Genomic DNA, 16898 nt, shown 5'->3' on the forward strand with positions numbered 1-16898 from the left:
GATTAGGCATGGGATACAAGGTATGTCAAAAACTGCAACTATGTTAACAGACTGGGAGATAACATAACCTGTGACAATGGAAAAAAATTTAAATGCGTACTAAATTCATGCAAATCCTAGCACTGGATTCGAGAATGGATGTCTATAAGTCGAATTAACTGCAGCTATGTTAATAGACTTGGAGATAAACATACCCTGTGACGATGTAGAAAATTTTAAACGCCAGTTAATTCAACAAATTGTCTATATAAGATATCCATTCTCAAATCCAATGCTAGGACTTACAAGATTTTAGTACAGGCCTCAAAATATATTTACATGATGCTTGTTAATCTAAGTACGAATTTGTTACATAAAAAGGAGATGTGTTATACAGCCTTGTATGAGAGATATGTGTAACATCAATGCCTAACAATGTCGTAAAATATGACATAAATCAACCCAATATAATATTTTAAAAAATATAACCCAGTGTGGATGAGATGTGCAACATCCATTCTTATAAATAAAAACAATAAAATTAAAATTTGAAATGCAAACCAAAATATTTAAGAAAATAATACCAAATTATATATATATATACACACACCAGAGTAAGAGATCTTTTAAACACCAAGAGATTTGTATCTCAATATTTTTTTTTGTTGTTCTTGGTACTTAAATAATATGGAGTTAAGATGGATCTCCACTGGTCTATAAGACATCCATTCTCAAATCCAATGCTGGTAACATTTTGATGCGTTGAAAGACAGATTTAGTACAGGCCTAAAATATTTTCGCATCCAACTTAAGTATTAAATAGTAAATACATTCTACCAGTCTAACTACAGATATTCTGCAGGAATCAGAATCAACAGTCCTAAATCTAATAATAGGCAACTACTCATTCCAAGATTGGGCGACCATTCATGAATGTAAATTACCATTGGATGCCCTCCAAAAAAATAGTAATTACTGTAAATTTCGAAAAAATGGAATGTAACAAGACTGCAAACTGAAAGCCAGCTGCCAGTAGAGTTGGGAAACCCTGGATAACATTAGGATACCTACTACCTTGAGAAAATGCGTAGATCTATTTTACGATTTCTGCTCTGTAAATGCAATGCTCTAGAACCCTATATGGCATTTCAAGTTAAAAAAGAAAAGATGTGGTTGCTAAGAATTTAGGGAAATAGAAGTTGGGACCTAACTTCTGGTATTCCATTCTTCACCATGCAAAGGCCCTCATTTCAATTCAAGATTCCAACACAGGCATTAACAAGCATTTGCTACAATAACAAAAACTCATGATTTACACTTCAATTCATATTCATGAAGATTGATGCAAGCATTACTGAATACTTTCCAGTTATTATGATTTATATTCCATATCACAATGATGAAAAACAATATAAACATTGCTCAATACTTGCATTGATCAGAGACTATTATTATTGAAAAAATTTACATCACAAGTTGTCTCCATTACATCAGGAAGACAGAAATAGTGTCACCAGCCATCATTTCCTTTTGCAAGGACAGCAGCAATTGACACATTTGAAACAAGAACATTCCAAGAAAGAACATTTACCACAAGATATACTAGGTATTTTACAGCATGAATTGCACGTCAATTTCCAACAGGAACACTTCCATTTTTTCAGGAAGTTACACGAGCAGCAAGAGGCATCTGACTGAATCTTGGACTTCATACAACAACAGCTGGACGATGAAGTTGATGGACACCTTACACTGTTCAGAAAAAAGGAACCAAATTAGAATAAACACCTTCATGAACGTCTAAATCATATCGAATATAAAAATTTAGCAGGCCTTGGAATGCTTATAAACATAATGTGCAAAGGGATGTTGCCAAGAAGCAGGGCAAAGTGGGAGTGGAAGACGGCAGCAGTCCTTCCCAAAAAAATTCCCACGAGTGAAGTGGTCCCCGGAGTGTTCAGCACACATATTAATAGAAAATGGGCATGTGTGCAGTGTGTGTGTAGCCCTGACACCCATGCAACATTTCTGCAAAATAAAAGAGAATGGCCAACATGCAAATTGGGGGAAGCAGTTCAGAGAAAAAAAAAATATTACCACTGAATGTCTCATGTGAATTCAAACAGAATAGAAAGCTAGCAGTGACACTGTATGAGACAGGGTTCAAAAAGCAAATGGCCAACATGCAAATTGGGGGAAGCAGTTCATAATCAATGAATGAATTGAATTGATTTACAATGAGCAATGAAGCTCAATAAATAAGACAAATGTATTTACAGAAATAGAAACAGCAAGTTTCTTCTAAGAAACTGCTAATAAGATCACAGACGATCTTATCCGAATGAGCATTAAACACTAAAATAGCATTATTCTAATACCCTCCCTTAATGCTCAATCTATTTACAACACCTATAGACCCTCTGAATTTTACAAACTTATCAGGACCAAGGGGCTTGGTGAAGATGTCTGCTAGCTGTTCCGTTGCGGGAACATACAGCAAGTGAATGGATCTGTCTTCAACAAGCTATCGAATGTAGTGACAATGGGTTTCCACATGTTTTGTTCGTTCATGGAAGACTGGATTCTTGGCAAGTTTGAGCACTCCCTGATTATCACAAAACAAGGGAGTAGGACCTGCCTGGGAAACATGCATATCCGCAAGCATACATCGAAGCCAAACTGCCTCACAAGATGCCTTAACTGCTCCCCGATATTCTGCTTCTGTCGAGGAGAGAGCCACTACCTACTGCTTCTTACTAGTTCAGGTGACAGCACCAGATCCTAGGCTAAACACATACCTAGCTGTAGATTTACGGTCATCAACTGAACCAGCGTAGTCAGAATCTGTGTAACCACTGAGTGTAGGATCGGAACTCCGAGTGCACAGAAGTCCATAATCAGGAGTGCCACGCACATAATGCAGCACACGCTTCGTTGCTATCCAATGATTAGCCTTAGCAGCTGACATGAAGCGTGAAATGTAGCTCACTGCAAAACTGATGTCAAATCTAGTGGCAGTAAGGTAGATGAGGCTGCCCACTAATTGCCTCAATAAAGTTTCATCCACAAGTGGTGAAGATGACTGAGCTGAAAGTTTGAGCCCTGGTTCCATAGGATTCGTGGCAGGTTTGCAATCCTGCATTCTGAACCTGTCCACAAGATTTATGGCATACTTGGACTGAGAGAGAAAGATGTTGTTCTCAGTCTGCCAGACTTCAATCCCCAAACAGTGATGAAGAAGTCCCAAATCTTTCATATCAAAGGTGGTGCACAAATCCTGTTTGATCCCATGGATCAAATGTGCTGAACTGCCAATAATGATAAGGTCATCCACATAGACAACCACAAACAGAATATCATCACCAGTATGCTTGATATACAGGTTTTGCATCAAATGGACTCCGCTGAAAGCCATGATCTATTAGGTACTTATCAATTTTCATGTACCAAGCCCGAGGAGCTTGTTTCAGACCATAGAGTGCTTTGTTTAATCTACAGACTTTCTGTTCTTGACCAGCAACCTTGAATACTAGAGGCTGCGTCATGTAGACTTCTTCCTGTAAGTCACCCTTCAGAAAAGCACTCTTTACATCCATCTGATGGACTTTCCAACTGAACTGAGCTGCTAAGGCAAGGACGAGCCGTATGGTACTCATCTTGGCTGTAGGAGCAAAGGTCTCCTCATAGTCTATGCCTTCCTTTTGTGAGAACCCTCAAGCAACAAGGCGAGCCTTATACTTGTCTAGGATTCCATCAACTTTGTATTTCACTTTATACACCCATTTGCAGCTAATGGGCTTCTTCCCTGTAGGAAGATCAGAAAGGGTCCAAGTGTGATTCCTCTGAAGACTCTGGAATTCGGCTTCCATAGCCTGTTCCCACTCAAGTATACCCTTAGCCTCTGAATAGCTTTGAGGCTCAAAAACACTGTGGAGGTTAGCCATAAGAGCAAAATTGAATGTAGGTTTTTGTTTGCTCTTATTTCTGGAAGTTCTACCTTCAAGGAGCTCATTATCCCAAAAATCACCAATAGTTTTAGCCCACCATTTAGGCCGGAGAGTAGAAGAACTAATATCAGGAGTAGGTAGAGAAGGCTCAGGAACAACAGGCGCAGCAAGAGGAGAATTCTTTTCCGGAGGAAGCTCAGGTAGTGCATCATCAAATACTGATGCTGCATCATCCCTCCCATCAGGTGGACCTAACGGAAGAAGAACACCGTGAGGTTGATCCTCAGAGCACTGCTCAGAAGGAGGAGACTAAAAGAACCTTCTGTCTTCATCAAATACTACGTCCCGACTAAAGTTAAGACAACCAGTGTCTATATATATCAGCCTATATAGGCCTTGTGGTGATCACTGTACCCTGTCATCATAAATTTATGGCTTTTGGAATCCAACTTAAAGTGCTTAGCAGCTAGAATCCAAACATATGCAACCGAGCCAAACACTTTGAGGTGACTGATCTTAGGCTAACGGCCAGACCAAACCTCTTCTGGAGTCTTCCCCTTAACAGCCTGAGTAGGTGATCGGTTAAGAAGATATACAGCAGTAAACACTGCTTCAGCCCAAAATTTGTTCGGAACACTCCTATGTTGTAACATGGAACAAGACATTTCAACAACCGTACAGTTGCGACGTTCGACAACATTGTTCTGCTGAGGAGTGTAGGGTGTGGTTAACTGGCATTTGATGCCATGGGTATCACAAAAGTTGGAGAAAGAAGAAGAACCCCCCCCCCCCCCCCCCCGTTATCTGTTCTAAGAGTGATGATATTACAGCCAGACTCTTTTTCAACTAAATACATTAGATTTATGTTTTAGAAAGTACACCCACATCTTTCTACTGAAATCATCTACAATAAGCAAAAAATATTTGCAACTAGTAATGGAAGATGTATTCATAGGTCTACAAATATCAACATGAATTAACTGGAGTACCTTAGACGCACGCCAAGATTCTCCATCCTTGAATGAAGACCGATGTTGCTTGCCAGCTTGACAGGCGCCACACACTCCCAACTGCTGAGTCTGAATATCAGGTAACCCTAACACAAGTTCTTCCGAGATAGTTGAGAGAGATATTGAATGTTTAGATGCCCATATCTCTGATGCCACAAAGTGCTGATGGGAGAAACATGAGCTGCTAGAGCCACTTCTAAAGAATCACCACTATCAAGAAGCCTGTATAGGCCATGATCGTCTAGGCCAACAGCAACAGTAAGACGAGTTTCCTTGTCAATAATGGAGCACTTGTGTGCACTGAACACCACATCAAGCTAAGGAGAGTTCCTCTGTTATGAAACCAGCTCAAGAAAAAATAGAAAAGATAGATCAACACCTTAGAATTCAGCCTCTTCAAGGGGGCAACCTCCTTTACATTACATAAATGAACAATTTTTTGATGATACAAATGAAAATACCTCCTTTCTATATATAGGAGTCTATGGGGTCATACCTTTTGTAACAGTTGAACACCATGTAGATCAAAATATTGCCCCATCTGAAGTATCCAATTTACCGGATCCTTGCCATCAAACTTCCTCATCTTGTTTTTTCTTGATTTTAGGAACTCGACTTTGAAACGACTGTAACTCTGTACTTTTGGATCTTTAAGTTCTGAAATTGCAACCTGTAGTAGCCTTCTATTTCCTCTTTCCAAAGCCACTACTCTGATCCAAATTAGATTCTCCAAGAAAGAGTTATGCACAATCTCCCGCAGTGACCTGATTGTAGACTAGTGCGAACTTGTATGAAGTGCCACGTGTCACTGTTTCAAGCTTTGACTCTGAAAATATATATAAAAGAAAACTACGGTCCGTTCTCTTTCTGTAGCTTCTTGCGAAATTTCAATCCAATGCTCAGAAAGAAAGTTATGACGATTTTCCCCAGGTCACCTGTTTGGAATGTAATTCAGGAGTCTGCAAAAAGACCAACTTCCTCAGATCATATCTCCGCAAATATCACGCGAAAAGATCTGAAAATTGGACCCAAGGTTTAGTGTGATTTCTTCTCAAATGGGTTTTTTTTGCGACTTCTGAAACGTCACAGAAAAAAAGTTATAGCGAAAATTCCACGATGACCTGTTTGGAGCAGCAAAACCCTAGAATCCAAAGCTCTGATACCAAATGTTATGAAACCAGCTCAAGAAAAGATAGAAAAGATAGATCAACGCCTTAGAATTTAGCCTCTTCGAGGGGGCAACCTCCTTTACATTACATAAATGAACAATTCTTTGATGATACAAATGAAAATACCTCCTTTCTATATATAGGAGTCTAAGGGGTCATAACATAATCAGAGCCGACATAACAATAATAATGTAAGGGCACAATAATAACAATAGTGGGCTTCTATGGGGCACAATAGGAACAATATGGGCACTACATGGGTACATCAATATAATAAGTGGGTTATACTAATAACAAGGAGGGGTTACACTAGTAGTATAGGGGCCTAACATCCTCATAATCTGGCTGACAAACAGTAGATTGATTTCCATACCAGGAACATAGTACACATTCAGGAAGATGAGTGTGCATCCACCAGACTGGATCTGAACTATACCTCTGCCAACCACTATGTACTCCTCACCTCCACCGAATACCACGGAATCACTGAAAGATGAGAAGTTAGTAAACTAGTCACGCCTGTGAGAGAAATGACGGGATGCACCAGAGTCAACGTACCAAGCAGAAGACGGGGCATGATCTGAGGACCTCTTAGCCATAAAGGCGTAAAAGGCAAATTCCTTCTGCTCGAAATGTTCTGCAACATTCGTTATCTGATGAGACCCTCCCTGCCTCTTCTGTTCAGAAGCAATTCTCTGTCAGCAATCTTTCTTCATGTGACCGAACTTGTGACAGTAATTACACTGCACATTTTTCTTCCTAGCAGGATCAGAAGGCTGAGAAGAACCTTTCTGCTGAAAGGACTGATATTTGGTAGCAAAAGCATTTTCTGAGGAGGCTGATGAAGCACCACTACCAAACTACTGTTTCCAACGATCCTGCTACATGAGTTTGGTGCATAACTCTGGAAACTTCATATCAACATTAGTGGAGGTAATGTTGAGTGTTTCTATTTAGTGCTCATAAGGTTTTGGTAGACTTTTCAAAGTGATGACTACCATATCTTCTTCCTCCATGGTCCGACTAATAGCTTCGAGCTGATCTCGAATGTCTTTAATCTTGTTAAGATGTTCCTGTAAAGACATATGTTTGTCCATCATGATGGAGAACAACTGATTCTTTAGAAAGAAAGCTCTGCTCTTGTTGGATGTCTCATGTAGTTCCTTCAAATGTTGCCAAATTTCAGTCGTTGTCTTGCCGAAAGGAATCTGTGGTAACTGATCATCAGTCACAGAGAGTTTGAGAAGCATAACAACCTCTCGATTTCGATCATCAAACTTATCTTGATCGACACCAGTTGTACCAGGACTAAGCTCTTTTCCCAAAACGAGCTGGTCAAGATGTCTATATGAAAAAATGGTCAACATTCTCTATTTCTAGATGTTATAATTGGTGCCATTAAAGAGTTGATTGCCTTCCAACATCAGATTGGTTAGCGAAGCCATCTACATGTTTCCCAAGATACAGAAAACAACAAGGAGTCCGGCACAGATTTCAATGCAGATGTTGACTGATTTGGACAAAATCTAACAGGTGCAAAAATTCCCCACGCTCAATAATTACGCTGAAACCGCTCAGACAAAATGATTAAGCAGAGAAAGACAAAAATAAAAAAATAAAGAAAAAAAAAACAACAACAACAACACTACGCACGTTGTTTTAGCGGAATTTTTTTTTTGTGCCAAGGAAAAAACACTGCTACCAATTCAATGCAGCGAATATGGGCATGAATAAAATAATAATAACAAAAAACTGTGCCCCGATAGTCCACCAGGATCTCAGAAATCCTTTGCGTTCGTCAGCCTGCTGAGAAACCTCGTTACCCACATCCTCTGTCTACGACTTCTGAAGGTGTTCTACTTGCTTGGGGTGACCCGTCCCCTCGCCTCCTAGTGCACCCACGTCATTGAAAGTTTGCCCGAAAAGGTCCTCGGACGTCTTGAGAGTATGTGAAACTAAATCTAGAATTCTGCTCACGCTCGTCCTCTGTCGAATTTCGTCTACATTGACAGTGCAAACAAAGCAATCAGAGGCAGCGAAGAAACGATTCAGACGTCGCCTTTCAGAGTTCTCTTGAAATGATCGACGTCAAAGTTATCAGAGAATTCATTGTCGTCCTCCCAAACAACATTGACTTGCAGAATAGGACTAACCAGAGCCGCCTCCAGAATTTTGGAAATGACAACCGCATCAGTGATCTAATTGCGCTGCTGAACCACTGAATGTCTCATGTGAATTCAAACAAAATAGAAAGCTAGCAGTGAGACTGTATGAGACAGGGTTCAAAAAGCAGTTGTTCTAATCATAAAAGTCTATCTCCTCTACTGATTGTTGACTGCTAAGAATTAGGTCTTAGAATTCCAACTTTCTAGTAGATCATAGGAATGACACGTGCTTAACCATAACCTGAGGAAAATAAGGCTTTCAAATTGTCAAGTTTTAATGTGTTACTCCTACACTTATGCATTTAGAAAGGAAAACACTATGATACAAGTTGGTTATGTATAAGAAGAATAAAACTATCAGCCTTGTGGGAAGGAGCAATAATGATACAAGTTGGTTATGTATAAGAAGAATAAAACTATCAGCCTTGTGGGAAGGAGCAATAACATTGTCTCTTGGAGATGCAGGTAGCAAACTACAGATTCTAGAAGGTTCTCACCAAAATGGTAATGTACTCATGTTTGACAGGATTCGTAGCGATGATATTGTTATCCACCAAAATGGGTAACCCTATAGGAGAAAACTTTTCTCCCATCCTTCACATCCAATAGGCCAGCCATGCAGCCCTTGACAGCGACCACTAGCTGATGACATGCCATAACATTTACGCCACCTGCATTAGCCATATGTTTCTCACTCATCTAGCAAGAGCACATGGACAAAGGTTGGCTTCCGATCAAAAGGTACTTTATTCATTTTGCAATCAGGTGTTTATGCTTGTTTGTATTTGGACATTTGATATGGATTACGGGGTGAACTAGAAGAAAGAGAAGTTTTGACTGTGATCTTGTTCCCTCACCTTAACTAGGGGGTTAATCTTCAATCCTAGTCTAGTGGGACATCCCCTAATGGCCCAATGAGTATAGGAGGGGCACTACTTGGGAAGCCCTGATTGAGATAGCATATTTCCTTCTATCCCTATCCCATACTTACCACTTTCCATCATACATTACAATCCCTTATCTCACATCCATTCTTTAGGATCAATTGACCATTGGTTCTTTGGGATTTGGTACCCATACATCCTCATACCAAAGTAGGGCTCAGAACTTTTCCCTGAGAGGTTGATACAGCTAAAAGAAAAAAAGAGCATATCATGGCCACAAAATAATATCAAAAGAATATCAAAATGCAAAAAATGGCCAGGACATACACATTAGCATGTGGGCAAAAGCCTCGCATGAGATCTACCTCACTCATTATGGCCATCCCTCGGTTCCTAAGAACATATTGCTCCATTACATCATAAAAGGAACCCTTGCATGTCCCAACCCCGATGAGCAATGAAATGATTCATCCTTAAGGGGTAACACAACTACTATGCATGATTCAAAGCAAGCTCTAACCCTTTGAGCTACGAGTAATAATACAAAGAAAAATCAAGTAAAAGTAAAAGGCGCACAAGAGGAGTGGAAAAACAAAGGTCGAGTCAGTACTCATGCATCCACAATTGCTCCCTCCTCACAACTATACATTCAGGATGTGGATCCCCATCACGCTGGTCCCTTTGGCCATGGCACTTGGCCATGAAGTCTTCTCCCCTTTGTACCATCATTACTCAATGACACCTATCAATTGAAGGGTGGACCGAGGAAATGTTACTTCCCCTTAGGGACTGGAAACACCTAATAGGGTTGTCCTTTAGCCACTCCTATCTACGAAGGAAACACCATTGCGAGCTCAAGGCCCTAAATTTGGAAGGAAATCTTTATTTGAAGTATTAAATAGCCCATTACATTCAAGCTTGGTTCACTTGGATGCAATAATGAGTATTGTCCACGTGACTGGTTGCTTTCACTAAACTTTATGTTGTGATTGTCAAGTGGTTCAGCAACCCATGTCCTAGGCACTTTTACCCATAGTTACCCACGTCATTAGAGAAGTATATTGGCACCCACAGGTGAAGCATTGAGATCCTTAGGTCTTCGAGCAGTAGCAACACATCATATGTGACCGTGGGCACCTCCTACACCCACAACATTCCACCACTTTGTGCTACATTTGATGATTCTTCAGGATAATACACCTAGACCCAGCATGCCCCTAGGCTGGCCTTAGCACCATATGGGGGATTACAGTTGATTCAGGGCCCAGATGAGGACAGTCTCACCTTCAAAGACTTGGGAGGGCTAGTAGCACCTGGAAATCCCTCAAAATCGGAGCAGAGATGGACATTATGAGCAGTTGGAGACCCAAGAGACCACTTTATGGTACCCCAATTGAATTGTGGGGACCATAGAGGGATATTGTTAAAATTGGAAACTAGGGCCAAATTCCACTTTGGACAACTCCTTTGAGGAAGATAATTGCAACATTGAATTCCTCTTTTCAAGAGGACCAAAATCGACCTAAAGATCATCAAATTTGGATAAGGAGACGTGGGCTTTTGAATTTATGTTCTCTCTCAAGTAAATTATCAAGGTCAGCCTCACCCCTAAGTCGGCTCATCAAGCCTAATAGGCACGTCTCTTGACCCATATCGAATTGTAGAAATAGAGGTCCCTCCACCCTCATTTTGGCACATCCATTTCTCTCTATTTTTCTCTGAAATGGTCGCGGAAGAGGAAGTTCTCCAACAAGGATATCAAGGGCAAGTTTGGGTTCAGTTTGGTCTTCTTTCTAAGTCGAGTTCCCCACGCAGGAGGCCGAGGTCAGTATGGTGAATGTCTGGGCTTGTCTTGGATGATTCTGGCCTTGACCATTATCTACTTCAAAACTGTTTTAGAACAGAATGGGAGTCGCACTTGACTGGGGTTATTGGATGGTGGTTTTGATGTCTTTTTTGTGGGTCTCCTCTCCAACTGCAAGTCGCACTCCTATTAGCTTGACCGCAGCTCTTGTCATAGAAGGCCAAGAGGTTATCTATCTTCATAGCTAGGTCGTGGGCCTTATCTCCATGTTCAGGTGGACTGAAAGGCATACGAAGAGGATGACATTAGCTCAGATCTACCTATTGATGTGCACAGGATCTAATGAAGGAATGGCGTTGCCCTGAAATGTGAACTAAGGGTGAGTAAGTGGGCTACATCAACATGAAGCTAAACCTAATCAGAACTCAGACTTTCTGAAGTAGTTTTCTTGAAATTTGAGCAGTAATTATGATCTTCACATTGGAAAGCCTTTGGTTGTACTCTCTCTTCCTCTGCTGAACATTTGATAATAATAATAAGAAGAATTGATCAAGGGTTTTTCCCATCTTGGGGTTTTTCCCTGGCTTCTGCAATATCTTTATGTTCTTGTGGCTTGGCTTGTCTTCCACATTTACATTGAATGTTCTTTCATTAGTTATTGTCATACGTTGATGGCTTATGGTCTAATGGAAATTGATAATGAAGTAACTATATTAAGCAGAGAACATGTTAACTCAAATTTAACATGGAATCAGAGCTTAGGTGAGGACAAGCCCAAGCTCTGTGATTTATCAGAAGTGACTGGTTCGACCTCCTCTTCTAAGGTCTGGCATGATATTTTCAAACTCGGTTATGTTTTGAAAAGCTCTAAGTCTCAGTTAAAGGATTGAATGTTAATGGCTCCTAGTCTCCCTCCCGTGGCTTCTTCCTAAGTTCAATTGAATAGAAATGTGGTTTAAGGACCCATTACCCCTCGATGCATGCAAATGAGCGAGTTTAGGATGTAATTGAAAGAAGGGCAGCCTAGGGTAAAGGGTTTGGTGTAAAAGGTGCAAGTGGATTGTTGCTTCTACAGTTTGCATGTGGACTTCTCCTATCGGTAATTAATTAATCTATGGTTATATAGCACTACGTCGAATAGGTACATGGATAAATATATGATCTTTGCTATTCTGTCGAGAATCTGCATAGTAACATATACATGTCTATCTTGAAAGCAAGAGGATAGCAATGGAAGTAGCATTGAAGCAAAAGTAGTTACGTAACAAGCACCACTAGCATCAAAGCTAGAAGAAAAGTACTATGTTTTCTAATTTTTTTGTAAAGGGAGCACATCAGACTAACAAGGATGAGAGTGAATCAGATTTCATCATCAAAGTCGATGTGATCGATGTAATCTTCATAGACGAGGTAGACCTTCCAAAAATTGATGTGGAAGGCAAAGATGTTCAAATAAGACAACATAGAAATTGAGCCATATGAGAACTCAAGTAGTTTGGATGATGCTATACACACTTTCGAAGGTCATAAAGAAAGGAGGTAAAGTCGAACTTTCTAAGAAGAATCATGTGGAAATTTGGAGACCAAAATTTCTACTGCAGCAACTGATTAAGTTTCTTCTATTTGTTAAATAACCGAACAAATTATTTATTGTGTTCTACGGTAAATATCGAAACCAATACACTACAGCCTTCACTACTTAAATAATATGCGCAAACAAGAACCGCGCAAGAAGAAATACGCAACACACAATGGACACCATTGTTTTTGGACAAACGTCCCCGAAAAAACCCAATGCGGGAAAACCGGTGCAGTAGTTGAGGGTTTGTATTATTAAGCAGTAATTTTTTTAATACAATTCTTTGGATGCCCAAACTGGAAATCCTATACAGAGAACCAATTGGGCAAAAAAGTAGTGAGATGATCTCACCCTGTCACTGGAAGATCTGGCATTGATCTGCACTGGAGATGATCCTCTGTGTTGCCTCTGCATAGTCTCTACATAGTATTGCGTCACACCCACGCAGTCACTGTTGTTGGGACTGCGTTGCACCTCCTCTCGATCCTCTGCTGGCAGGAAACTTCAACCCTCTGGCCTCCCAGTCTCAAACCCCAGCGCCGACACTAGATCTTGATTGTTCCTCAACAGAATTTCGGTCTCCCTCTGGAGCTCTCACTACCACAGCGTAGCTCTGCGCAGCCCTGCGTCAACCTCTCTGGACGTCTTTCTACCCTCTCTACCTTGTACTCTCCAGATCAGGAAGACATCCTCCAGAAACTATCCCTGCCCCTCACTACAAGAAACCACTTCTTTGGCAGTTGTTGCGCCGCTCTCTAGAGAAAATCAATCTCTGATCTCTCACTCAATGTGTCTGCCCATCGAAGTCCTTCTTATTATCCTCCAGTTGAGTAATCAACGGCCCAGATTAGATTATAATCAATGGCTCGGATCATATTGACTTGATCCTCGTATTCTTCTAGAAGTTTCACCCCCAGTTTAATTAATACCCTTTAATTATTTTAATTTCCTAAGTGTAGACTTGGGCATCCATTAAAAATAATTAATTATTTTAATAACATTGTCTCTGGGTGGAATTTCTCAAAACGATTTATGAGTATTCTAGAATACATGTGTCCTAGCCTCCCTACAAATTTTGAGGCTTAAAGAACATCCGATGCTACCAGAAATCAACACTCCCTCTTAGCGAGGAATGTGCTCTAGTAATGTAACCTGCTTAAGCATCACTCTTAACTCTGTAACATCTCCCTCTGCGCTATTGATGTGTGACATCACTACCCACCAACTACTGCGCAAATGTTGCATTTGTGTTGTCGCTGGCCCTGCCACTGCCAACACTGCAAACCTCGTAAATCTTGCATTTGTGTTGTTGTTGGCCCTGCCACTACCAATACTGCATCCGCACTGCAACCCTCTCCAATTGTTGTTGTTGCTGCAACAGCAATGGAAAAGCATCCAAAATACTGAACAAGTGTTCAACATGATGCATTGCTTGTTGGAGTTCTCATTGTTGCTAGTCTTTGCGTTGACCCTCTGCGTTGCTGCTGACTCTGCACTACTACTAACTTCTCTTTGTGTTGCTCAGTCTCTGATGCTCCTAGCCACTACATCTATCACTCTGGCACTCCTCTACACCAACTGACACTGGTCCATCCTGCTACTTTTGATATGGGCTCCCGTAGCAAGGTATTAATCCAAGAGGTGGACTCCTCAAGGATCCTGCCCATCTGCAGTTCTTTCGAACTACAGTCCTAGATCACCCCACCTCTTCCCTGGAGGTATCTAGGCAATCATGGCAAACTCCTCCTCCTCGATCTTTGCGACTGTAGCCTGCGGATCATGTTTCTCATCCTTGTCCTTCTTCTTGAGAGGACACTGTGTAGCGTAGTGACCGAATTCACCACACCGGAAACATTTGATCATCGAGACGTCCTTCTTCCGCCTCTGCTGCCCCTTTGATGTAAGGGTTGCATTCTCCTCCTCCTCCTTGGGCTCCGTCTCATTGTTGTTGTTGCCATCAAGTTTGCACTTAACTAAGTCTCGCCTCATCTCTTCTTGCTGAAGAGCGACCCACATCCTTTCCCAATCCGGCAATCTCTCTCTACCCAGGATACTCTAGACAAATACTTGCCATACTTCTGAGACTAAGTTTAGGGCCAACCTCACCATCTTGGTAGGCTGAGGCACTCTGATCCCACAGCTACCAACTCATCTCAGATTTCCTGAAGCTTCGCAAGGAACGGATCAATGTGTTCCCCCTTCTGCATTGTCATGGATCTCATCTTCTACTCCAAGTACATCTTCCGCTGCTCAGAAGATCCCTGATATAGCGTAGCCAAGGCATCCCACATCTCCTTGACAGTCCCTTTGCTAGCAATGTGACATACAACATGATCCCTCACTCCATCAAGGATCAACCACTTGGCCTTTGCCATTTCAGCCTTGTACTTTTTGAGTGGATCTGGAACTGCAGGTTCAACTACCACACTGTCAACATAGGCTTTGAGATTATGCTCATCTAGAAGACAGGAGATCCTAGCCTTCCAGATCACATAGTTGGATGCTCCGTCCAACCGATCTTGATCTCTAAGCGCATTAGCTGCCATCTCTGCCAAAAAAAAAGTTGAACTACCTCCTCTCTCCTCTTCGCAGCTGCTAGGTTGGCCTATGCACTCCCTGCTAGAGTTAATAGATCTGCTCCTTTATACTGTTGCTTAGCGCTTGAGATATCGAATTCTTGGAATTCTCTGAGGAAGAAATTCCCTCAAAAGTGTCTCTTTCCTTCTTCTGATGTTTTTCTGCCCCAGCAACTGCTGCAGAAAACTACGTCTCACCTGAAGACTACTCTGCGCTGAAGCTTCTGTGGCGGTGCTACCTTTGTCGCTGACAAATCACAAACTGGAAACCTTATCTCTCTGTCAACTCACTCAGAGAGATTTTTCTCGAGAATCTTGCCCTCCTAGCCTAGACTGCACAATCCCTCCAAGGATTCGATTTGTTGCCTATGCAACACTTCGATCTCCCTCCTTCTCTTCAACGTTGGGCTCTTCCGGCTTGCTATCTTGCTTCACCTGCGCTCTGATACCCTGTGAGAATTTGGAGACCCAAATTTCTACTGCAACCACTGATTAAGTTTCTTCTATTTGTTAAATAATTGAACAAATTATTTACTATGTTCTACGGTAAATATCGAAACCAATAGACTGCAGCTTTCACTACTTAAATAATATGCAGAAACAAGAATTGAGCAAGAATAAATACACAACACACAATGGACACCATTGTTTTTGGACAAACATCCCCGGAAAAACCCAATGCGGGAAAACCGATGTAGCAGCTGAGGGTTTGTATTATTAAGCAGTAGCTTTCTGAATACAATTCTTTGGATGCCCAAATTGGCAATATTATACAAAGACCTAACTGGGCAAAAAGCTCGTGAGATAATCAAACCCTGTCACTGGAAGATCCAACACTGATTTGCACTAGAGATGAGCCTCTGCGCAGTGCTGCGTCACACCCACGCAATCACTGGTGGTGAAACTGCGTTGCACGTCCTCTCGATCCTCTGCTAGCTGGAAACTTCAGCCCTCTGGCCTCCCAGTCTCACACCCTGGCTGTGGCACTAGATCCAGATTGTTCCTCAGTAGAATTTCAGTCTCCCTCTGAAGCTCTACGCTACCACAGCGTAGCTATGCGTGGATGTCTTTCTGTCCTCTTTACTTTGTACTCTCTGGATCAGGGAAACTTCCTCCGGAAACTATCCTTGTCCCTCATTGCAAGAAATCACTTCAATCTCTTCTCCGCCAACTGTTGCGCCGCTCTCTTGAGAAAATCAATATTTATCTCTCACTCGATGTGTCTTCCAAATGCCCATCGAAGTCCTTCTTATAATCCTCCAGTTGAGTAATGAACGACCCATATTAGATTCTAATCAATGGCTCAGATCATATTGACTTGATCCTTGTCTTCTTCTAGAAGTTTCACCCCAATTTAATTAATACCCTTTAATTATTTTAATTCCCTAAGTTTAGACTTAGGCATCCATTAAAAATAATTAATTATTTTAATAAAACTGTCTCCGAGTGGAATTTCCCAAAACAATTTCTGGGTATTCTGGAATATATTTGTCCTAGCCTCCCTACAAATTTTGAGTCTTAGAGCACATCCGATGCTACCAGAAATCAACAATTCATACCTGTAGTTTCTTCAAGCCTCAGAGAGGACAGAAAACAAGGTCAGTAATTAGCGAAGCAAGGAGGCATCCTGTGCACAACCTTTCTAACAGCAAAAAGAAGTCTCTCAGATGTACTCTTGATTGGACATTCGTTATATGGCTATACTCCTACTCCTGGTATGATTTACCTATAATGACATATGATTATAAGTTATAACATTGTCTTATTAGCATATGGACCTCATCG

At 41.2% G+C, this 16898-nt stretch overlaps 1 protein-coding gene across 1 annotated transcript in view; it reads right to left on the reverse strand.

The window, feature by feature from the left end:
• Positions 1-1391: 1391 nt before the first annotated feature.
• Positions 1392-16898, reverse strand: part of LOC149254087 (guanine nucleotide-binding protein subunit gamma 3-like) — a 144732-nt gene continuing 129225 nt past the window's right edge. The window contains exon 5 of the mRNA XM_089456985.1: positions 1392-1731. Coding sequence (XP_089313111.1) covers positions 1500-1731 — 232 coding nt within the window. The 3' untranslated portion in view covers positions 1392-1499. The remainder of the gene's footprint in view (positions 1732-16898) is intronic.

Source organism: Pinus tabuliformis, chromosome 7 (genome assembly GCF_031772625.1).
Source record: "Pinus tabuliformis cultivar Carrire ecotype Pingquan chromosome 7, CPIR1, whole genome shotgun sequence".
NCBI classification, from domain to species: domain Eukaryota; kingdom Viridiplantae; phylum Streptophyta; class Pinopsida; order Pinales; family Pinaceae; genus Pinus; species Pinus tabuliformis.